A 25,425-nucleotide genomic window follows, 5' to 3' on the forward strand; every position below is an offset into this window, starting at 1 on the left:
CATGTCTGCACGTACACAGGTACAACCTGTTTGAATAAGCATGTCTGCACGTATACAGATACAGCATGTTTGAATAAGCATGTCTGCACGTACACACGTACAGCATGTTTGAATAAGCATGTCTGCACGTACACAGATACAGCATGTTTGAATAAGCATGTCTGCACGTACACAGGTACAGCATGTTTTATATAAGCATGTCTGCACGTACACAGGTACAGCATGTTTGAATAAGCATGTCTGCACGTACACAGGTACAGCATGTTTGAATAAGCATGTCTGCACGTACACAGGTACAGCATGTTTGAATAAGCATGTCTGCACGTACACAGGTACAACCTGTTTGAATAAGCATGTCTGCACGTACACAGATACAGCATGTTTGAATAAGCATGTCTGCACGTACACAGGTACAGCCTGTTTGAATAAGCATGTCTGCACGTACACAGGTACAGCATGTTTGAATAAGCATGTCTGCACGTACACAGATACAGCATGTTTGAATAAGCATGTCTGCACGTACACAGGTACAGCATGTTTGAATAAGCATGTCTGCACGTACACAGGTACAGCATGTTTGAATAAGCATGTCTGCACGTACACAGATACAGCATGTTTGAATAAGCATGTCTGCACGTACACAGGTACAGCTTGTTTGAATAAGCATGTCTGCACGTACACAGGTATAGCATGTTTGAATAAGCATGTCTGCACGTACACAGATACAGCATGTTTGAATAAGCATATCTGCACGTACACAGATACAGCATGTTTGAATAAGCATGTCTGCACGTACACAGGTACAGCATGTTTGAATAAGCATGTCTGCACGTACACAGGTACAGCATGTTTGAATAAGCATGTCTGCACGTACACAGGTACAGCATGTTTGAATAAGCATGTCTGCACGTACACAGGTACAACCTGTTTGAATAAGCATGTCTGCACGTACACAGGTACAGCATGTTTGAATAAGCATGTCTGCACGTACACAGGTACAGCCTGTTTGAATAAGCATGTCTGCACGTACACAGGTACAGCATGTTTGAATAAGCATGTCTGCACGTACACAGGTACAGCATGTTTGAATAAGCATGTCTGCACGTACACAGGTACAGCATGTTTGAATAAGCATGTCTGCACGTACACAGGTACAGCATGTTTGAATAAGCATGTCTGCACGTACACAGGTACAGCCTGTTTGAATAAGCATGTCTGCACGTACACAGGTACAGCATGTTTGAATAAGCATGTCTGCACGTACACAGGTACAGCATGTTTGAATAAGCATGTCTGCACGTACACAGATACAGCATGTTTGAATAAGCATGTCTGCACGTACACAGGTACAGCCTGTTTGAATAAGCATGTCTGCACGTACACAGGTACAGCATGTTTGAATAAGCATGTCTGCACGTACACAGGTACAGCATGTTTGAATAAGCATGTCTGCACGTACACAGGTACAGCATGTTTGAATAAGCATGTCTGCACGTACACAGGTACAGCATGTTTGAATAAGCATGTCTGCACGTACACAGGTACAGCATGTTTGAATAAGCATGTCTGCACGTACACAGGTACAGCATGTTTGAATAAGCATGTCTGCACGTACACAGGTACAGCATGTTTGAATAAGCATGTCTGCACGTACACAGGTACAGCATGTTTGAATAAGCATGTCTGCACGTACACAGGTACAGCATGTTTGAATAAGCGTGATACTTAATGTGGCAAAAACTAAAAGCATTGTTTTCGGATCAAAGTATGTATTGAGAGATGACCAGTTACTCTCCCTCTCTATGAATAATATTGCACTGGAGCAAGTCAAGGAGGTGAAACTTCTGGGTGTCACCCTGGATGCTCAATTGTCCTGGACTAAACATGTTGATAACATTGTAGGTAAGATGGGTAGAGCTGTATCAATACTAAAGAGGTGCGCCTGTTTTTTGAATAAGCATTCTATTAAACAGGTCACCCAGGCACTTGTGTTATCCCATCTAGACTATTGCTCAGTTGTCTGGTCTAGTGCGAATAAAAAAGGTATACACAAATTACAACTTGTGCAAAATAGAGCTGCACGGATGGTTCTAGGATGTCCTTTTAGAGCAAGTGTGCACGGCATGCATGTTAATCTTGGTTGGTTGAAAGTGGAAGATAGATGTGTTTGTAATCTCCTCGTTTTCTTTCAAAAAATTTACACTGTCACTCAGCCAAAAAACTTATTTTCAAAAATTGTGCTTGTCCAAGATAGACACAGATACTCCACAAGACACGCTACTATAGGGAATGTTGTTGTGCCTGTAGCTAGAACCTGTGCCATGATGAGAATGGCTATGTACAGGGCTTCCTTAAAGTGGAATACGTTGCCAAGCTACATTATTAATGCTAGGTCAAATGTGATTTTCAAAAAATCAATTAAAAGACTCTATATACCTAATGAATAACTAAATTATAAACTACTGCCTTGTCCTATGTTGAGGTGTCTTGCTATTCCTTGTATCTTGGTGTGTCTTTAATTCATTTTAATCTAGTCTTTTTTTCTTTACTTGTTATTTCCTTTCTATAGTTTGATATTGTGTTGCCTTAGGATTTTGATGTAATTTGGGTTGTATTACTTGTTTTGTTTTATATTATGTTAATATTGGTTTTGTTATGTATTATGTATTATGTTTTTGTCTTAGTTTGCTATAGAATTCTGTTGTAGTTTGGGTTGAATTACTAGTTTTGTTCTGTATTCATTGTAGTTATGGGTTGTATTATTTGTTTTGTTCTGTACTACTTTTGTGTATGTTTTGTTTTGTTTTGTTTTGTGTTGTTTTAATTTTGTGATGCATTTTGTCAATATGCATTATGTCAATGTAAACTTATTAGTTATTATGTTGTATGTGTAGAAACGGTCCATAATGGCCCACCGTCAGGCCTGTTCTTGGGGCAGTCGATGCCTACCAGCCGGCGCGCCAAGGACGTAATGATGATGACATCATCAACGATGACAATGATGTCATAGCATAGAGTTCACCTGTGAGGTCATCGGCGATGTCAGACATAGCACCGATGATGTCATAGTTCCCTCGAACGTTGTGACATCACCAATGACGTGATGTCATACACCGGAACGCGACCATATAAACACAGTGTTCCGTGACGCTACACCTCTTCCGAGAGATCTGCTCAGGCATCCTTACCACCCTTTTCATAATGTCAACCATTAGCACAACTAAATCCGGACCGGAACTGAATCCTGGCCATCTTCCAACCGGCCAGGCCCTGGTGCCTGATTGCCTTACACCCAGTCATACCAGTGGTATTTCAACCGCGTCCCAGGACCGACCAGTCGGCCCCTATCTCCATCCCCGTGATTCTGACCGATCAGAGCGCGTGAGCCTTCATACACGATCCAGCACACTTCACGAGGCAAGCCCCAAAGCTTTGCCCCCAGCGAGCACACTAGCTCCGCTACAATTTGGTCCTTCGAGCCGGATCAGAGGACTTGCGACGCTCAGAGATGGAGCAGGAGTCAGGTGAGCTCGCTCTGGTCACGGCACCTTACGGACCAGAGGAGCAACCCTCCCCCCACCAGATCGAATCTGGATACCGCAGATTATCCAGCGTTCGGAGTAGTACGAGCGAGGCAGGAGCCCCAGGGCCAGACCCCCTACACTCCGACCAGAAGATCCACCAGGGGCAGGAACTCATCCGCAGCCACCACCGACTCCCTGCTCAGGCAGACCAGACAAGGGCCGATCTAGCTCGAGAAAAGGCTAAGTTCGACGCTACGATCGTTCGCCAAAGGGAGACCAACCGGGACCTCATCAAATACTTCGAGGAATCCCAGGAATCCCGACCAACCGGTAGGTCCCATCAAGCTTACCGCCAGTCAAGTCCGGACAGCGACGCCTATGAATCCTGCAGCCCCAAATGCGAGACACTCGATACCGGGCCACCCCGGTATCAAGAAGTCCGGCCCCTTTCCCGGGCAGAGCCCCGGCCAAGGAGCCACAGCCATAGCCACAGGAGTCATCATCATCAGGGCGTAAGCCATCAGGACGGAATATCCTCGGCCCAGGCCCTCGCCCATGACCAGGAGACCCCAGGCAGGTATGGGTCAGCCCGGTACCAAGGGGTCCGGCCCTCTCCCCGAGCAGAGCCTCGGTTGAGGAGCCCCAGTCACTCTCACTATCATAGCGCCAGCAGTTACTGCAGTCACCATAGTGCATCGCGACACTCTAGCGCCAGCTCACGGTCAACCGTACGTGCCCACGCGTATTCCCCAGCCCAAGCGGCAGCTTACGAGGAATACAAGACACGATTGGCGACCGAGAGCCTTCGCTGCCAACACGCGGAGGAGGAGGAAGCCGATGCGGAGTACGACCGGCTGAATGAGCAAACCAGAGCGGCGAGGCGGGCCCAAGAACAGGCCCAAGAGGAGGCCCTCCAAGCTAGAGAGCGGATCACCCGCCGCCTGGAGAGAAGCCGACACCTGCGGCAAGCTGAGCTGGCCCACCACGAGGCCCGGGTTCGTGCCCGGCTGCAAGTCGAGCAGGAGCACGTAGCAGCCCGGCCTCGCGCCCGTCTGCTTGCTGGGGACCCGGCAGTTCCACCTGTGCCTCTCACCTCCCACGACCAGGGTCAGGTCAGCACGGCGGCTCCAGAGCCAACGACCCAAACTACGGAGCCCACTGTTCCAGCGCCAATGCCACCAACACTCCCACCTAGGACAGAGGTCGCCGACCCTGAGCATGCAATACAGTGCAACGGAGCGGCCGACCCCGCCACTGCGATACCCCACACTCAGGTAGGCACGGCGAACGTTGGGACCAACAGCACAGGGCACGGTCAGCCGGACGGCGTCAATCATTCCCACAAGATAGCTGGACACGACAGCTGGGACCCCCCCAGAGGGCGGGACCAGCCATCTCAATTACCTATTCCCAGAATTCACCTCCCGGCCCTGCCCGGGCTCACGGAGACAACTCCAGCCAAGGTATCCAGGGAGGCCAACAAGTCTGAGCAAGTGGAGCAAGTGGACATGCCTTTGCGGACGCCGAGGCAGGAGCCCCAGATGCTTCACGGGGCGGCCATCTCCCTCATCGTCTCGCCGGCAATTTGCCCAGAGCAGACCTATTGCACCAAGAGAGCCTTTACGGAACCGAACCTTGGTCTAGGCGAGCAACCTTACCCCATCACCGCCCTGCAGCAGGAATCCCGCCCGAGGAATTTGCCCCTCCATCAGTTCAGGAGGATCCATCTTATCCTGCTCATACAGCACCGATGGAAATGGGAACCAGGCTGGGACGATCCAGTCCTACCCGAGACACTGCTGCAGGCCTGGGAAGAGTGGGAGGACGACCCACCGCAATCACAGGTAGCTGTTGTGGTCGACACTGCGTGGGGAAGGCCTCTTCCCGCACTCACCACCAGCAGTCGGGGTTGCGGATGCCCTTCCCCCTTCTCAGCCCAGATCGCTGGCCAAAGACACCCCGACTCCACACGACCGCAGATAAGAGCGGGGAGTTGAAGCCAAGTTACGGTGGCCTCAGGTCGGCTCCCCCCCTGCCGGAGGAGTGCACGACCGTCGGTGCCCTCAGTGAGGATGCCACACCGGCGCTCCACGGGGCGGCCAACGAGACACTAGGGGCAGAGGCCTCCCTCCAACGAGGGCAGACAAACTGCTTCCTCACCGACCCTACGCCGCTGAGGTTCCTCGACTGGAAACTCAAGCCACCAGAACCAGAGGCTCCTCACTACCGCAGTAGCTGGGTAGGATGGGTAGACCCCTGGCTCCTGAGTGGCTCCCGCGCTGACCTCACGCCGCTGAGTTTCGTCAACTGGAAGCTCAAGCCCCCAGAGGCCATTACAGCTCGCTACTGCAGTAGGATCCCACACACATCCTGGCCAACGAGGACAGTCAATAAAAAAAAGGCTCTTGTGATGTACGGGACTGGACAACGGCGCGCGGACCCGTGCCTACACCCGGCTGGTGGCCAGGCGGACCACAGCCCCCCTCACTCCCAGAATAATCAACCAAGCCCTGCCTATACCAGGCGGGACCGGAGGGCCATTCCGGCCATTTCTGGAAGAATACAGATTCCCCACAGGAATCTGGGAGCGGCTGTAGAAACGGTCCATAATGGCCCACCGTCAGGCCTGTTCTTGGGGCAGTCGATGCCTACCAGCCGGCGCGCCAAGGACGTAATGATGATGACATCATCAACGATGACAATGATGTCATAGCATAGAGTTCACCTGTGAGGTCATCGGCGATGTCAGACATAGCACCGATGATGTCATAGTTCCCTCGAACGTTGTGACATCACCAATGACGTGATGTCATACACCGGAACGCGACCATATAAACACAGTGTTCCGTGACGCTACACCTCTTCCGAGAGATCTGCTCAGGCATCCTTACCACCCTTTTCATAATGTCAACCATTAGCACAACTAAATCCGGACCGGAACTGAATCCTGGCCATCTTCCAACCGGCCAGGCCCTGGTGCCTGATTGCCTTACACCCAGTCATACCAGTGGTATTTCAACCGCGTCCCAGGACCGACCAGTCGGCCCCTATCTCCATCCCCGTGATTCTGACCGATCAGAGCGCGTGAGCCTTCATACACGATCCAGCACACTTCACGAGGCAAGCCCCAAAGCTTTGCCCCCAGCGAGCACACTAGCTCCGCTACAGTATGCATCATGCCATGTTTTAATTATGCTGTTTTAATATATTTTAGGACCCCAGGAAGACTAGCTTTCACTATTGTGATAGCTAATGGGGATCCAATAAAATAATAAACAATAAACACACACACACACACACACACACACACACACACACACTGAACGATGACAAGAAGACCTGCACACGTTAGTCAGGCTGTGACGCACACACACACACACACACACACACACACACACACACACACTGAACGATGACAAGAAGACCTGCACACGTTAGTCAGGCTGTGACGCACACACATACACACACACACACACACACACACACACACACACACACACACACACACTGAACGACGACAAGAAGACCTGCACACGTTAGTCAGGCTGTCACACACACGCACACACACACACACACACACACACACACACATACACACACACACACGCACACGAGAGCAGGGCATGTGGTCACACCTTTCACTCATTGGTGTATTTCTCACTAGTGCCTTAGTACTGAGAAACACAATTGTTTGGGAACACTTTATAATAACTGTAGGCCTACGCTACAAATAAATAGGCTATACTTAATTCTTCAATATACTGATGCGGACATTCCTTTCTTTACTTTGAGGCTCTTTTAGTCCAGCACCAGTTTTTTCAACTGATGGGGGGATGTGTGGGGATGTTACAGTATTTAGGGCCCCAACCCTATATTTTAGACAAAATGTTCCATAAGTTTATGGACAATTAGAGGGTTATTTTGCTTTTGGCTTTAATTGAGTGTACCTGCACTGTAAATCCTGTGTTGGATACAGGTGAGTTTATTTCTTGTTATTGTGCTGTTGACTTTGAGTTTTCAGGTGGCTGTGCTGTAAATCCTGTTGAGATGCAGGCGAGTGTATTCAGGGCCGCTGGAAGTCATTTTAAGCAGGGGGTGCTGGGAGGAAGGGACGTTTTTTTTTACATTTTTTTGCCATATTTAGAGGAATATCTCATTTTAAATTAACATTATGATACTATTGTGATGTAATTATTCAGTATTTTCTCCTTTTCTCACTCATTCAGAGCAAAGAGGGAGATATATAGCATGATGATAATGCTCTATATCTCCCTATTTGCTCTGAATACACCAGTTAACATGACACAGACTTAACATGATAGAAATATTATCAGCAAACTTAATGACTAGACTAATTGATTTGATTTGATTTGATACTTTATTGTCCACCATGGTGGAAATTTTTCTTTGGCTTCTCTTCCCATCAAGATACATTGTGCACAGTCAGCACACCATAAAACATAAAGACATAGAACATAAAACACACATGTACAAGTTAAGACATAGATAGTGCAAATAAACATATGATTCCAAATACAAACACCTAACTAAAAATGGCTTCCTACCTATCTAAAATACCAGTCATATACCTACCTACCTAAAATATTACAAATACAATACCTAACTAAAATGGCTTCCTAATTCCTAACTATCTAAAATACCAGTCATATACCTACCTATCTAAAATATTACATAGCGCAGCAGTGACAGCACACAGGACAGTTCATTTATTTAATGACCGTATGGCACAGGGGATAAATGAGTTTTTGTAAATGTTCCGGTTGGCCCTTGGGACCCTGAATCGACGACCGGATGGAAGCAGCTGGAATGCAGAGTTCAGTGGGTGCGAGGCATCACCACTGATCTTCCTTCCTTTCCTGATAACAGCCTTTTCAAAAATGTTGGAAAGCTGTTTTTGTGTTTTGCCAACAATTTTACTTGCTATTTTAACTATTCTAGAAAGTTTGTTTTTGCTCTTTACGTTCAGGTTGCCGTACCAGGCGGTCATATTAAAAGACAGGACTGATTCGACCAGACTGCTGTATGCCGTTTGGAGAATGTGTTGGCTGACACCAAAACTCCTCAGCTTCCTGATTAAAAACAGACGCTGATTGGCTTTCTTATATATATAGTCTGTGTTCTCATTAAAGGTCAAAGTCTGGTCAAAGATTGTCCCCAGATATTTGAACTGTTTGACCTTTTCCACAGGCTGGTTACTGAGCATGATAGGGACCATGTTACTTTCCCCTGGTTTTGTTTGCATAATGAGTTCCTTTGTTTTGGACACGTTAATTTCTAGTTTGCATGCTCGGCACCAGTCCTGCAGTGCAGTGGCCTGCTTGAGGTATGCCTCTTCATAGATGGCATCACCTTCCCTTCCTTAATTATTCTGATCTGAATGGCATATATCAAGAAACATTGACTCCTCTCTTTGCTGTATAGTGGGAGGTGCATTTTTGAGTAGGCTATTAAAATAGCATGTCAAGTTCACATTTCTTTATTGCCAGATTAAACAATTCGTATTGGTTGTTGGTTGGTTCAACACAACATGTGCGTGCATGCGCGCTTCTTCTTCTTCTCTATAGCCTACAAGCATGTAACTTCCTTGATTGTTATTGTTGATAATTCTATTTAAATAGGCTACATTTTCATTTCCCGAAACATTCTTAAACAAGAAAGGAACATAGTGCACTGCAAAATAGGGGGGGGGGGGGGGGAAATCTAGGGAGTGCTGCAGCACCTGCAGCACCCCTACTTCCCGCGGGCCTGAGTGTATTAGGCCGGGAGCCAGCCCCACTCCTCAGGGTGTTTTCTGCTACCTTTTTTTCACTATGATTTTCTGTTATCTTATAACTTGGGCCGTCTCAAGGTGTAGGGACCATGTTCAACTTGGGGCCGTTTGGTCTCAGGGGCCCAAAAAACTTTTTCTTGTGGCGGGACAAAAATCATGTAAATGCAAATAAGGTACTGCAATGGCATAAATAGTCATGCATACATAATATTTAGCAGGAAGTATGCTGGACCATAGGGGGAAGTAGCAAAATAGGATTATGGGGATTGCTGCAATTCTATTTTAAAATTTCACCCACAAAAATAAAAAAAATACTGCCTGTTTTACAAATCTTCCTCAAATATCATTATTTTCCAGCACTTTATGGTGAATATCACTTCCATCACTTGTATTTAGAAAACTGCCCAAGTTCATAAGCTTCAATTTGAGCCCAGGATGAACTTCCTACCTCAAGAATTACACTTGATGTGGCTGAAAATCTACATTATACCTTAAATCAGAGAAAACATTATTTTCAGTCACTGGTCATCCAGGTGATGTGAAAATGATTTTCACCTTTTCATAAAAGCATGAAACTTACTTGTAGAGTTTGGGGCTCTGAACATTTTCAGAAGGGAGCCATGTGGCCACTGCCTTGTGGTGGCCATGGCAGTTATTTGTTTGAGTGGAATTCTCATTTATGGAGCCTCAGTTCCTTTTTTTCTTTTAACCGAGATATTCCTTCAGAAATCTGTTACATTCCATGAATTGGGATACTCCCTTAAGGAGCAAGAGACACGTTCAGTTCTGGTGAATGGAGTACTCCTTTAGTTTGTGTTCGCACTAGGGATGTTCATTTTGAAAATTTTCCAAAATCGATAATTGGTGAAAATTAACGATCAATTATCGATTATCGATCATATTAATACTTTTTTTTTTTACAAAATGAATGCCTATGGCAGAAAATACGAAAGACAACGTGTTCTCCTCAATGAACTCTTTATTTCAATGTGTCTCCTCTCCAACACTGCTGTCCCCGGCGCATGCCGGTGTGAATTTCCCATGTTTAAAACAGTTTTGTTGGCACAAAGGCCCGTGCCCAGCCAGAAAACTAGAGACTATATGAAGCTCCACCTCACGTTAGTCGGCTGTGCAATGGAGTGGTGCGCGGAGGAACGAATTCTACCCAAACCTAGTCCAATTTTTTTTTTTTTTTTTTTTTTTTTTTATAATTAAAAAATCGATCCAAATGCCACAAGATCGATTCCAATCCTTAACGATCAATTATCGATTTTCGATAATTGATGAACATCCCTAGTTCGCACACTACTCCAGAGGAGGTTATTAATGTAGTACAAGGGAGGATGATCCTCCCTTATTTTTTAGAAGAGATATGGGCTATTCTATATAATAAATATATAATAATATATATATTTTTTATAAAATATCAATCAAATGTGTTTTTTCTTAATAGAATTCATGGTATTCATGATATTCTTAAAATGCTTCGACAGTGACACCTGTAGGGCACTGATAGAGCGGCATGCAGACAGAGTCTGTGCCAGTGGGTCTCTCTGTCGTTCCCTCAGAGTAGGGCTGTGCGATAAATCAATTTTGAATCGTAATCGAATTAATTAGTTAGGACGATGTTAAAAAAGTGAAAATCGTAAAATGGATTTTTTTAACTAGTGTAATTACGTTACGGTGGGGCGGCTCTCTGTCATGTATGCGTGCTGTAGCAGCACACGTACATGACACTACTCGTCTTTTCTCCCCACTGTAAAGTCTCTCTGGGAAGCTGTGACTACTGCTGGCTACTAAAGACAGCAGCAATGAACTTATTTCAACCCCTCCAAAAAGCACAGTGTGTGAGCACTGAGCAGCGTGTTGCACCGCGGGGCCGGCTGTGCAAGATAACGATTACCACAACACACACGCACGCGCGCACCAACAAATACGTTATCACTGGATGCTGAAATGTTGCCTTTACTTCACATAACAACACATGAGGCCACCAAGTAACCGTTTCGCTCTGCCTAGCAACAGACCCAAAACAAGAAGGACGGCGTTCCCCTCCTGCTGCCCTCGCTACTCTCTGCTCTTGCGAACCCCCCCCCCCAAAAAAAAAAAACACCTGCCTGTGAAAAAAAAAAAATCCCCTCACCAAAATTGTGCCTAACTTTGGAGTGTTATTTAGCTATCTTCCTGACAAGTTAGCATGACATGGTTGGTACAAATCGATTCCTTAAGTCTTCTAGTTTCATATGATAACATACACTTCACTCTGGCTTTAAAACTGAGCCTGCTGCAGCCTCTGAAAGTAAATGTTCAAAATTGTTTATGTTTCCCAAATATCGCGATATTTCCGAAAATTGGCCCAATCCGGCAACTGCTCAGGGTTAATGTGTATGTAAAAACTGTTGTCTGTTAAAAAAAAAATATATATATATATATATCTCTGGCGGACCACCAGGCGGAGCCCCGCGGGCCACCACTGGTCTGCGGACCACAGTTTGGGAACCAATGTTCTCGATGACAGGGAGGGCCACTGGGCCAGTTCACCTTATCATACAAAATACAATGATGCGTTAAATAACTGTCACCTGTTATAAAGCGCAGAGCACTATGATACACGGCATCAAGGGATTTCAGAATGGTAGGTGGGAAATGTCCGGAAGGAAACAGTCTTTAACCTGAGATATAGGCTACAGCATGTGTGCTGCCCTCTGGCAGAAACACAAAATTACACCCCTAAACTACAGGTTTAGTAAGCATCTATTTCATGTGGGTTACATAATGCTGCCTACACACTAGAGGATTTTAAAATCTTAACCGATTTTAAAAACATGAGAGACCACAGACATGAGGACAATTTCATCAGATTTTAACATTAAAATCGCCTGAACACACACACTAGACGATTCGGCCAGACTGCGAGACCACACACCAGCCGTTTGAAGTACCGACTCACAGCGATTCCAGCAACTAGACTGTAGGCTGTTTATATCCCACAGAACCGCAATTTTTTCCCACAGACAACGGCGGATGGCTCTCCAAACATGCGCCGAGCGGCGGGTCCGCTACAAGCGGGCGGACACCCTCGCAAAATAAGCTAAAACAACGTCCTGTCTGAGAGCTCATATTGCAGCATGTCCGCTCCCTTGGGGCGGGCCGCTCCGCTCGGCGCATGTTTGGAGAGCCCTCCGCCGCTGTCCACCCTGTTTTAAGCTGCTGTGAGGATGCTGGGGAGAGGAGCTACATGGCTCTGCTGTTGCCATGGCTGTTGCTCGTTTGTTGTGAGCGCTGCATTAACATCCGGGTATGACGCGTCGACGAGTCCCGGTCTGCTTGCTCTCATTGGCTATTGCGGGTTCCGTCGGGAGACAGCCATCGTAAATATCAAACATGTTTGATATGCCCGATTCGAGATCGGGCAGGCTCCGATTCAATCAATAATTTATTGACACCAGACACTTGACAATTATTTTGACAAAAAATCGGTTGAGACTAGCCTCGAATCGGGCCACGCCCCCCCGAGGGGAATCGGGCATTAAATCGGGCATTTTATCCTCTAGTGTGTGGGAGGCATAAGCAAAACATTAATGAGAGTTTCCAACTTCCAATCCATTTAGGTGTTCCAGTGCCGGGGCCCTCATTAATATCTTGCTTGCAGTATTGCTTGCAGCTGTGTTACTTCCTGCCTTTTAGACAGAAAATGGGTGAATTGGGTGGGAAGTGAAAAAGATGAATACCCCCACCAGCTTTCACCCGCAGACACAGCCAATTGTGTCTGCAAGAATAATGTTTGACCAAGCTGGATGTACCGCTGCCGGGAATTGAACGGCGGTGGTAGCCAAGTTTTTTTTTTTACCTCTACCAGACGCCCACAAGAAGCATTTATGATCACAATATCTCAAATAAATATGAACCACTTTTCTGCCTTTCTCTCCTTTGTTAATCAAACTCTTGATCATCCTGCCACTGCTGCTTGTGCAAGATATACTGTAATGTTAAGTTATTCCACTTTTGCATTCTTTGTAATCATGCATGTAAAGGGATTTTTAAATGTTTCACCTTGCAATTCTGACAGCTCCACGTCATCATCTGCAGTGCAAGTGATTTCACACACAATGGTACATTGTGATTTCCCCCTGCAGGATCACTCCCTCCTCCTCGTCTGTCTCCAACCGACACAGCACTTTCACCAGGAGAGAAGCTCATCCTCACCTGCTCACCTCCCCCCCCACTCTCCTCTCAGCACCAGATCAGCTTTTACAAGGACAGATCTTCCAGAGGCAGTCAGACCAATGGATCTCTGCAGACCAGCGGGACATTAACTCTGTCCAACGTAGACTCCTCTCACCAGGGGAGTTACACCTGTCGCTACACGGCCCAGAGCATCACCAGCCCTAACAGCAACACAGTCCACATCACAATTGGTAGGCAGTGTGTTTTACTTCACCTTGACAGATGTAATGTTTAAAAAGAATGACCACGACTTCACCAGCCAGAATCAGAGTTAGTAGGACAATTACTTTGTGTTGAGTGGGTGAATATACAGAAATATGTGGGTTGGTTTACCAATCAGCCTTGCTACTTTGTATCTTATTTAATAATTGAACCTCCAACTCATTTGGCTCATTTTCTTTTAAATTTTAACTTTTTTTTTTTCCGCATAGTGTTCTCATCTGTTGGTGTCTGAGCATAGAATTGGGCAGGAAACCATCCTCATCTGTCCTAAGATCCAAATCCAGTATGTGTATATTGTCTTGATCATATTCATTTTTGTATTTGATGTAATCTCTTTCACACAGTGAAGCTGCAGCAGCCCAGGATCTCGGGTCCTCAGGGTTCAGAGGTCACCAGTGGTCACAGCTTCGTCATCAACTGTTCAATCCCATCCCCCCAGTTTCCCGGAGGCATCTTCCATCTCACCTTCTCTGGCTCCAACAGTATTTACGAGAAGCCAGCAGTCGGCCACTCAGCCTCCTTTGTCTTCCCTGTAGCAGAGTATGAACACCAGGGCAACTACAGCTGTGTGTATGAAGTGGAAGTCTCTGGACGGAAATTCAAATCTATTGCAACAGAGCTGATTGCTGTCATCATTAAACGTAAGTGGGGAAAAGTTAAAGATCCAATGAAACAAAATGGATTTGATGCATTTTGAAACAGGGTGTTGGGGCAGAAGTTAATGCAATGAAAAAGGTCTAAGCAAGTCTAAACCAAGTGTGCAGAAAACCACCCTCATCTGTGCTGAGATCAAAATCTAGGAAGTGTATCTTGTCTTTACCGTTTTCACTTTTGTGTTTGATTTTGTCTCTTTCCCCCAGTGGAGCAGCCCAGCATCTCAGGTCCTGAGGGTACAGAGGTCACCAGAGGTCACAGCTTCAACATCACCTGCTCCATTTCCCCCCTGTATCCCAGAGGTGTTTTCTATCTCATCTTCTCTTGCTCCAACAGCAGCATTTACAAGGAACCAGCAGACGACCACTCAGCCTCCTTTGTCTTCCCTGTAGCAGAGTATGAACACCAGGGCAACTACAGCTGTGTGTATGAAGTGGAAGTCTCTGGAGTGAAATTCAAATCTACTGCGACAAAACAGATGGCTGTCTTCATTAAACGTAAGCGGGCAAAAGTTAAACTTAAACACCATTTACAGCTCGTTTTGGTAACACTTTACTTGGATAGTCCGCCTACAGATAGTCTACAGAGTATTAGTAATGTTTCAACAGCTTATTAGTTGACATTCAACAATTCATCAATTCAGCTTCATCTGTAGATGTTTAACAGATGATCTATAGAGTATTATGTGACAATTCATGAACATATCTACATATTTTCATAATAAATTAGTTGAACTTGAACTATGCACTCAACCTATGCTTTACAGATGTCACGAATATTCAACAATTTGTAAACTATTTAATTAATATTAGTTGAACCTTCTAATTATCAGCTTTTCTAATTATCAGCTCAGAATAAATTACGGTAGTTGAACATGACCTATGCACTCAACCTATGCTTTACAAATGTTCAACAACTTATATACAAATATTCAACAATTCGTTAACCATTTAATTAATATTTGTAGAACATTCTATCGATCAACTAATGTTCAAGATTATACTGTATATACCAATGTTCCACAAAGTTTCAACAGCTTATTTCAATCACGAGATACCAGTGGGTAAAACAAGCAAGCTTTATTCACAAATAGCATGGCAACTAACTTTGGCGTAATGACTCCATGATAAGCAGTGTTGGGCAAGTTACTTTCAAAATGTAATATACTACATATTATTAGTTACTTTCATTTGAAAGTAATAAGTTACTTTACAATATTACTTTCTGTGTAGAGTAACTCGTTACTTATTACACTACTTTTGCATTACTTTTACCAAAACAATAGCAGCAGCAGAATGACATCGCCGCCCCGGAACATCCCAACTTTTTTTTTTCAACCGCCTTGAAGTCAGTGTAAACCATCCAAAATTCTAAATGTTATTCTTTTCCTTTGTTATTGTCATCTATAGTGGTTATTTGCATAAAAACACACAGTTTGATTAGGAAAGTATTGTATCTTTTTTTAAATATGTGCTAAATGTAACTCAATTTGTAACTTGAGTTACTTGACAAAGTAACTGGTATAATATTACTGAAATCCTATAAGTAGTAAGTTATATTACTGAGTTACTGCTAAAAGTAATATATTACATGTAATATGTTACTTTTGTAATGAGTTACCCCCAACGCTGATGATAAGATGTCGCTCCTCTTGTGGTGAGAGAGGAGGGCATCAGCTCAGACTAGGATAGAGAACCCCCCCCCCGCGTAGGGAATTCTTCAGGAGTCAAGACGTTGGTGGTGGACTGGGGAGGTGGGTGGGGCGAAACACAGCTTCAGAGAAGATGATCAGCCCGAGATATGCCCAGCCACTGAAGTGAACAATCTGGAAGAGGATGATGACGTGATAACCCCGGCTATATATACTGCTCATGTCCTGTTCGGTGATTGGCTCAGCAGACGGAGATGTATGGCATCACAGATGACATCACATTGCAAGTATGACATCACCGATGACATCACATTGCAAGTATGACATCACCGATGACATCAGCAAGTATGACATCACCGATTACATCACTAAGGTTTTGACTAGGGCTGTCAAAGTTAGCAAATTCCTTTTAACGCCACTATTTTTTTAAACGCGCGATTAACGCATGCACTTTCTTTGATGTTTGAGCCTTAGTCCAACCCGTAGTTTGGGAAATCAGGAAGCAGTAACGTTTATAGCAAGCATAAACAAAGCTCCGTGAGCAGAAAAGGAGGAAGAAAATGGGTATATTGGCAAGTTCAGCTTCAAATTGAGAAAGATCTCCTGCATTTTGGGCGAGAGAGTGAGAGGGAGCGCGTCAGCTCTCCCCGTCTGTCTCGTCTCTCACCGTGAGTGAGAGACAGACGGAGAACAGGGGCGGGGGGGGGGGGGGGCAGAGAGGGAGAGAGAGAGGCAGAGAAAGCGAGCGAGCGAGACAGGCAGTGAGAAAGAGAGAGGGAGGGCGATCAGACCAGAGAGAGACCGACGGACGACGGGAGAGAGAGAGACCGAGAGAGAAAGCGAGAAAGAGAGAGGGGGGAGAGAGCATGCACACAGCTTCTCCTGTCTGTGGCTCGAGAGATGTAGAGGATAGCACCAATTAACTTCACAGTGCAGCCTGAGAGATGTGTATTGTATTCCCAGTAACTAACTAGTAGCAATAATAACAATATTACCAATGGCCAAATACTTACTTAATTAATACTAATGATAATAGCTAGTACCCATATTAATACAACAGTGCATCTTTGAACAAAGCTCTCAGGTTTAAGGTAGCCTACCTCGGTTTAAGGTAGATTTAGAACAGATTTTAAAAAATTGATTAATTTGCGATTAATCGCAATTAACTATGGACAATCGTGCGATTAATCGCGATTAAATATTTTAATCGATTGACAGCCCTGTTTTGACATATGACATGGTTCTGATTGGCTATTGAGGATGCGGTGATATATGATGCCATATATGGTGACGTGACTGGAACTTCATTAATGAAATTCGGTCCCATTAGAGCATGACTTAAAGGACCTATCCGTAAGTTCTAAATATTACTGACACCGGTGGCCGTTAGAGTAACTGCAGGCAGCGTGTGAACCAGCTGACGTGCGGGCACCATAGCCTACTCGCATGCGCACAAGAAGCTGATTGGCAACAGCAGACTGTTGGTTGCTTTGTAACGTTAACTCATGGATAGGATATTCACAAGCCAGGAACTACCCTGCTTCCCCTGTAGTAATGCCTGGAGTTGACCAAACTGAACAATCAAACAATGTTTCATAAGTAACGTTAGGCATATTTACGACTGTTACATTCATTATCCACAATAGACGGTAGCCTAACGTTATTAGTGGAGCTCGGTGGTAATTTCTATAAATGTAAATCAATATTAGTTGGCCGCGATTATCAAGCTAACGTTATACTAATGTGCAGTCCCACTGCAGCTACAGTAACTGCAGTCAGAGCCTTCTCCCCCGGTACCGTCTAATAGTTGACCAAACTGAACAGTCAAACAATGTACCATAAGCATAACAGACAGTAACGTTAGGCATATTTACGACTGTTACATTCATTATCAACACAAGACGGTAACGTTATTAGTGGGACTGGTGGTAATTTCTATAAATATAGCTAAATCTATTAGTTAGCCGCGTATAGCATCAAGCTAATGTTAGAATAGTCTCCCCACCGCAGCTAACTGCAGTCAAACAATAATGTTCCATGACCATAAGCATAACGGTAGTAACGTTAGGCATATTTGCGACTGTTGCATTACTTCACACAAGACGGTAATGTTAGCAGAGTTTCTGACCAGGTGGTAAATCCATTAGCAAGCAGCTAACGTTATCTGGTCAAACCCACATTACAGCAGCTACAAGCAGCAAGGTCCCTCCATGAACCGAAAACACACTCCTGACTCTAGTTTGCCCCGATGTCGGTCACATTGCTGCTGTCTGGCCAGACGGGCTTCACTAGATAAATATTTATTTATTTTGTGTGGACTTTTTTCTGGCATCTGTGTTGTTGTTGTTTGCTTTTGCTGGCAGCTAGCGATGAACATAACACTTCCTGTTAGCCGTCTTCTTCGTTGATATTTCCGCCGGAGCCATGAGAACAAAAGGCATGCTCGTAAACGCGCAGAACGTCACATCCGCCAAATTTGCCCGTGACCAACATGAAAAATCCTGCAATATCTTTGCAATGGGTGAACGCAGAGAGACGCGGCTGGGCTCATTTTTTAAGTTACGGAACGGCACATTCACTCATTGGTAATAGAAAACACGTTGTGAACATTTATTTTCCGGCCAAACTTATGGATAGGACCTTTAAAACAAACATTACACAGAGATACATTATAATGCAACTTCAGCACCACAGACAAGGAAGGCTCCATACCACAAAAGACAAAGCTCAAAAACTGTAGCAAGAAGTCACTTCAGCTGAGATGATGTGACAGTGGGAGATGCCGAAGGTGAAAGCAGCAGCACATTGAGACAATGGGCTGAACCTGGACTTTAGTCCAGACCAGCCCACCACCATCAGCCGGACACCAACCATCCTGGTTGATTATTTCACAACACAATCGGTCAGCTCCATGGCTCAGACTAAACTGTGCCCATCAGCTTGCCCATTGGGTGGGTCTTTAAGCACTGTGATTGGCTCGAAGGTACGAACACCGCCAGCCGGCAAATTTGTGTAAAAACTAACCAACTCAGTTGTTTAAGCCACCAAATTTTTACTGCTCTGTCATTTATTTTTTCAGACCGTCATCAGATAGCACGGCCAACTGAATATCAATGCATAGGCTATCCGTTATTATGGTTGTTATAAGCATCACAAACCGCACGTCAGTTTCAAAGTAAAAACCTTTCAAGAAGCATAAACTCATTGTGACGTTCTTCACTCTTTTAAGTTGTGAAAATGATCTCTCACCCTTAGTCTACAGTTAGTGACAGGGTGAGAGATCTCTCAACCACAGTTAACAAGCAGGCCAAGAAAAGCCTGACTGTGGTGAACATGTCAGACTTGGGGAAGTAGTTTTCAGCCTACCTTTTCTTAGCAGTTCCTCTGGTGAACATGTTTTCTCTCATCACACAAAATGCTTGAATTGGATACATTCAAATGTGATGGAGGGGGGTGGGGGGGCACCTACACACCAAACACGATTCTTTCTCATGATGTGCTAAAATACTGTTGTTTATGCATATTTTCACATTCCTATAAAAATATATGCAGAGTAAATGGCAAAAGGAGATATAGAAATTATTTCTGATGTATAATTTTGAAATTTCCATAGTTAAAGACCTGTCATTTGACACCAGAATCATCAAAATCGCCCTGGACAGTGAAATTCTATGGTAAAAATAGCTGAAATGGCAGCCATCTTTAAAATGGCAGCCATTTTGAAATTTTCATGGAACAAATCTGGCTTCTCTGTGGTAATAAATGTATGGTTTGATAGCAAGATCATTCATATTGGACAATTCTACCCAAAGATGCCCCCAAAATAGTGTTTTCAGGCTGGAAATGGCGACCATCTTGGGGGGGGGGGGGGGGGGGGAAATCGCGATTTTTGCGTGGCTAATGACTTTTATCAAAATAACAGTCCACAAGGAGTATTTGTGCCAATTTTGGCGCTTCTTTCCGGAAGCGAACGAAATGTGCTGTTTTGAGCCCCACTACCAGAGTCGGGTAGTCTCTTAGAACAGACGAGTTGGCTTCCGCAATTTTCAAATGCTTCCGCCATACCGTCTGTACTTCGTGGGGGAGAATCATGCACCAACCGGAATGGGAAGTAGAAAGGCGGGTTTTCCGCTCATTAGTCCAATCAGAATCGCAGAAAGGCGGGTCTTCCGCTCATTAGTCCAATCAGAATCCAATATGCCGCATTTTTCGTGGACACACGTGTCGTGATTGGTCGGATTCCGTCGAACTTCTTTCCTGTCTGAAGGTTTTTTTCCCAACTTCCTTGTGCATGTTCCGGGGGTGTAACGTACAGACTGTGTATAGCTGCATTCGCCGGATGTAGATGAGACAGTCTGTTTTAAGAGACTAAGAGTCGGGGGGCCCTATCTTGGTACAGGCGATATCCCCTATTTGCGCTTGTTTGCACATGCCTTAAGGCAGGGAGGATTGCAGTCTGCTGTCCAGGTGAGTTTTGCACCCCCGCATGACAGCAGCTAAACGCATCCCCACCTCACTGGAGCATATTGTAATGATTTATACAGAAACATAACTGTTTAGAAATTATATAATTGTTTGGGTAGACGTGACTTCCCTGTTTTTAAGTTAAAACAGACCCAAAATTCCGCCATGCGTAATTTGGATAGGTGTAGGCCTATTGACTGTATATATTATCCCTCTCTCATAACGACACCATCACTATACCTCTGTGTTTTGATGCAATTTGGGTTATTTTGTTGACTGGGGTGGGACAATACAAACATGTTTGCAGCGGGTAAACGGTGCAGACAAAAGAAAAGATTGGAATATTTACAGTGGACTCAATTAAAACAGTCTCGTAACGACTCATCCCGAGGACAGAGAGAGATGGAGAGAGCTTGTGACAGATCATCTGTGGTGCCAATGACCCTCCGGGTTATGGGATAGCAGTAGGTGAATAGACTATTGCAAGTAGGCTACAATGTACAAGTCTTCTCAATTCATTTACCATAACCCATCCTTGCGATATGATAAAAGTTTCTCAGTGAATTATAGTTGATTGCCTCACCGAATAATCTACTGGTTACTCAATTTTAGCAGCAGAATTTGATGTCCTGGCGTGGCACATCTGTGCGTAATGACGTTTCTGCACTGCGCAGCGTGGAGATTATGGTGCGATCAAGCACAGCAAGTGTTTTAGCGCCTAAGAGATGCTTTTCAAAGCTCTTAGCGCAAAGTAATTGCGCGCTGCTGACGATAGGATAATGTCATCTATCCCCACATTTTAGCGCTGAAACGCCTGCTTTCTCATCTGGCACGCATTATAACAAGCATGCGCTTGTGCCTGCCCTAAATTTGCATTGCGCGCAGCGTTAAACGAGCGCAAATGCTAAATTATCGAAGATAGGGGCCTTAGTTATTATTCTGGCCTTAATTGTGTGCATGTGCGGTGTGAGGGGGGGCCCTTTATGTATCCAGGTCCAGGTGCCCGTCATGTCATAATCCGCCTATGATCCCCCCCCCCCCCCCCCTTCTTGCCCCTACCGCGCCGCCGGCTTACTTGATTGTTGCACTGTGCTGTGGCCTGGCTTTCAGCCATTGTGGGAGTTCTGCTGGACTACCTGGTTCGTCCAAAACTAAAAAGTATCGTGATATCCTGGGACTGGGCTAATCGTTAGGATGTGTCCCCTCACTGTTTAAGCAGGTGTGTGAGCGTTAATAGCCGAAGGCAGGTCTTGCTGGCCTCATATCATTTTTTTCATCCATCAGTCCATCCTTTTTGGCAGTTTGCCCAATGTGCCTTATAAGTTATGTGTATGGATAGATCAAACATTTGTACAACTTTGTACTTCTGCTTCATCTGTACAGTCAATGTTTTCATGAATAGTATGGATATAAGTTGCGTGTAGACTATCAACTAGATTTCACTTTACTTGGGTAGTCCAAATGAAAATCTACAGATGTTTAGTGGTTATGCAAGAATCAAGTTCCATATCTACTTGCCTATCTAATTGCTCTATAGATAATCTGTTAAACATCAACAGACTTTTACCGCACAGACACAGACATGAGGTGAGTGGAGATGAAAAGGTTTATTTGCAAAACGATGGTGGTCAAGGGGATGTGAATGATAAGATGGATGGAAACTGGAAGCCACGAGGTGTTTGTGATCCAGGCCGAGCAGGCAGACGGGCTGACAGACAAGTGGTGCAGCAGAGAGGAGAAGAATCTTCAACACAGAAGAAACAGGATTAATCTAGCCTACAGGCACAAAGAAAGACTGGGAAAACTCAGGTAAACTGTATGGAGCAGCCAAGAGAGTGACTACCATTGGTGGTACCAGTGACGCGGACCAGCTGATGAATTTCAGTGGGGCCATTGAAGACCGACACGGCTGAACCGTGACACAGACACAGCGAAACAGTTGAATCCCCTCACTAATAAGCTGTTGAAACATTGAACATTGGTATATAATCTTGAACATCAGCTGATCATTAGAATGTTCGACAAAATTTATTAAATGGTTAACTAATTGTTGAAAAGTATAGGTTGAGTGCATAGTTAAAGTTCAACTAATTTATTATGAAAAGATGTAGATATGTTCATGAATTGTCACATAATACTCTATAGATCATCTGTTAAACATCTACAGACGAAGCTGAATTGATGAATGTCAACTAATAAGCTGTTGAAACATTACTCTGTAGACTATCTGTAGGCGGACTATCCAAGTAAAGTGTTACCCTAGTGAATTGTCAGTTCATAATCATGAGTAGAGTAATTAATCGTTAATCAATCACCCCCCACCCTCCCCCGTTTTTGTTGGTATATTTGGTATGGTATGAATTGTTTTGTTTGAATTATTAATGAATTAATTGAAAGATCATTTTCAACTAACCTTTTCTGCTGTGAAATTTAAATGAGCTCTGGTTAATGGTGCTTGGTCACATTTCGATTTAAATTAGGGTGTATTCACACCTATCTCGTTTGGAGCAGTTGTTCCGAAACAGAGAGCATTTTCCCCCTTGGTGCGTTTCGTTTGGGGGAGTGTGAACACAGCAATCGCACTCGGATGCGGGACAAAACAAGCGGACCGAGATCGCCAAGAAAGGGTGGTCTCGGTCCGCTTTAAACGAACTCTGGTGCGGTTCGTTTGTGGTGAGAACGTGATCCGACCTCGATCCGCCACAACTGCAGTAACGGTGCGCATTTTTGGATAAACCAGCTGCCGTAGTCAGCTGCGCTGTGCGTGATGGCCTGAAAAACGAAAATTTTTATCGTTTAAAAACAACATCTTTCAGATCCTGTTTTGGCGACTTGTGACTTGCATCGATAAACTTTGGAGGATTTTTGGATCATCACATCAGCAGTTTGAACTCAATCAACTTACCTCTGTCTCCATTCAATAAATGAAAACAAGTCGTGGTAATCAGAGCCAGCCTTCTTTGTGATAAGATTGTCTGGTTCAATCAGACAATCAGACTGATTGCATGTCTTCTTCGAAATGTCCGTTATTATTAAATTATTTATTAATATTTTATTCCTGGTAGATAGATAGATAGATAGATAGATCGATAGATCGATAGATAGATAGATCGATAGATAGATAGATAGATAGATAGATAGATAGATAGATAGATAGATAGATAGATAGATAGATAGATAGATAGATTTATTGTTGTCACTCCATGGTACAAGTATCACATGTGAAATTCTGCTTGGTTCGCTCTCAGAGTCGGAGAGCAAAACCGGGACGCCATACAACGGCGTCAGCATTGGACAAAGCATTTAAATGAAATACACTCAGAAAATTCACATTATTACTAATTTGAAAAGTAATAAAGGCACACTTCAATATTATACAATACAAATACATTTGTTGTAAATGTACAGGATTATCAGCAAAGACACCACCACCACACCACGACACCAAGGAGGCTGCCATTTCAGCGCCAGTTTGGTTTGTGGGAGGGAAGGGGTGGGGGGGTTGCGAAAGCGGGGGGAAGTTGCTGAAGGCGGGGGTGGGGTTTAGGGGAGGGGGGGGGCGGGAGGGGGGGGTGGTTTGGGGGAGTGCGTGCGTGACCATGTGTGTTGGCCTATGAGTCCTTGAGGGTCCATATGTGTATATGTGTGTGTAAGTCTGAGCCCCCTCCTGGCTGAAACACAGCGGTTGCTGTGGAGATGGCCTCGGTCTTTCCAGTCCAAAAGTCAGGTAGGACATATAGCCTCTGTCTCGGCTAATCCTCGTCTCCGTGATAGTAGCCTAATAGCAGAATTTGCAAGGGTCTTTGATCTTCTATCTCCAAATTCCCGATAGCCTAAATAAATACATAGGCTTACATAGGCTACATAGCCTACATTAACTCATTGAGTGCCAAGGACGAGTATGTTCGTCAATTGGTTTAGTAACGTAGAGTGCCAAGGACGAGTATGTTCGTCAATTGCGTTTTTTGACGGTGGGACGTGGATCAAAGCCTAATATATATCCTGTAAAATTTTGGGGCATGTTGAATGTGTATAACCTATTTTACCGACCCATTAGGTGGCGACAGTGCTCTCCAGATTACAGAAAGGTCTGGAAAACAGCAGGAAAAACCCCCGTGATCAAAGAGAAACCGCTCATGCTGCAGCCAGAGCCATATAGATGGCTCTGACTGCAGCTGATGTTGGCTGCGAACAGCAGTCAATCCACGCACACAAAATCCCTCTGCCTCTGTCTGTCTGTCTGCATAGTTTCTTCACACGATTAGCCGCCAGAAAGGCAGCACCCGACGCCGAAGGGCCAAACCTTTCCCTGCAGTCCGGTTTGGCATTTCCGTGTCGCGCTTGGAGCCGGCGCAAAAAAACGGAGCGCTCCGAAAATAGACTGGGTGCGTGTAAGGCTGTGTGTTAGTGTGGGGAGGAGTTTGCAGCTGAGGGGGGGAGAGGGGGGTGGGGCACGCAGACACCACACAACTACACCACGTCACTACATAAGAAAATATTAACTTCAGACTCAGTGAATGTGCTTGAAATGCTGCATTCCACAAAAGGCGGAATAACTCAGCTTCTAATTTGAAAAGTGTCTTTTTGCTCAAAACAGCCTATCTTCTCCGGCTCATAACTAAAGAACGGAAAATGGGATCAATAAACTTTTTTTTGCAGATGATAGAAGAGAGTCTCATCGTTCTTTGTGCCTGTTCGGTGTTTACATAGTAATATCACACAATATTCTGTGGGCCTCGAGAAATCACTGAAAACGCTCTGAAACTCTGGCACTGGGAGTGTCCGTTCTCCAAAAGTGGCTGGCACTCAATGAGTTAATAAATAAATAAAGAACTTTCTCCCTCTCTCTCTCCCTCCCTCTTTCTTTCTCTCTCTCTCTCTCTCTCTCTCCT

At 44.8% G+C, this 25,425-nt stretch overlaps 1 protein-coding gene across 1 annotated transcript in view; it reads left to right on the forward strand.

The window, feature by feature from the left end:
* Positions 1–25,425, forward strand: part of LOC310788576 (adhesion G-protein coupled receptor G7-like) — a gene marked incomplete at its 5' end in the record, with an annotated part of 105,731 nt that overhangs the window by 60,399 nt on the left and 19,907 nt on the right. Inside the window, one exon of the mRNA XM_083650108.1 lies at positions 14,625–14,915. Within this exon, the coding sequence (XP_083506234.1) occupies positions 14,625–14,915 (291 nt within the window). The remainder of the gene's footprint in view (positions 1–14,624; positions 14,916–25,425) is intronic.

The sequence above is a fragment of the Poromitra crassiceps genome (genome assembly GCF_964638095.1).
Source record: "Poromitra crassiceps genome assembly, chromosome: 13".
Taxonomy (NCBI): domain Eukaryota; kingdom Metazoa; phylum Chordata; class Actinopteri; order Beryciformes; family Melamphaidae; genus Poromitra; species Poromitra crassiceps.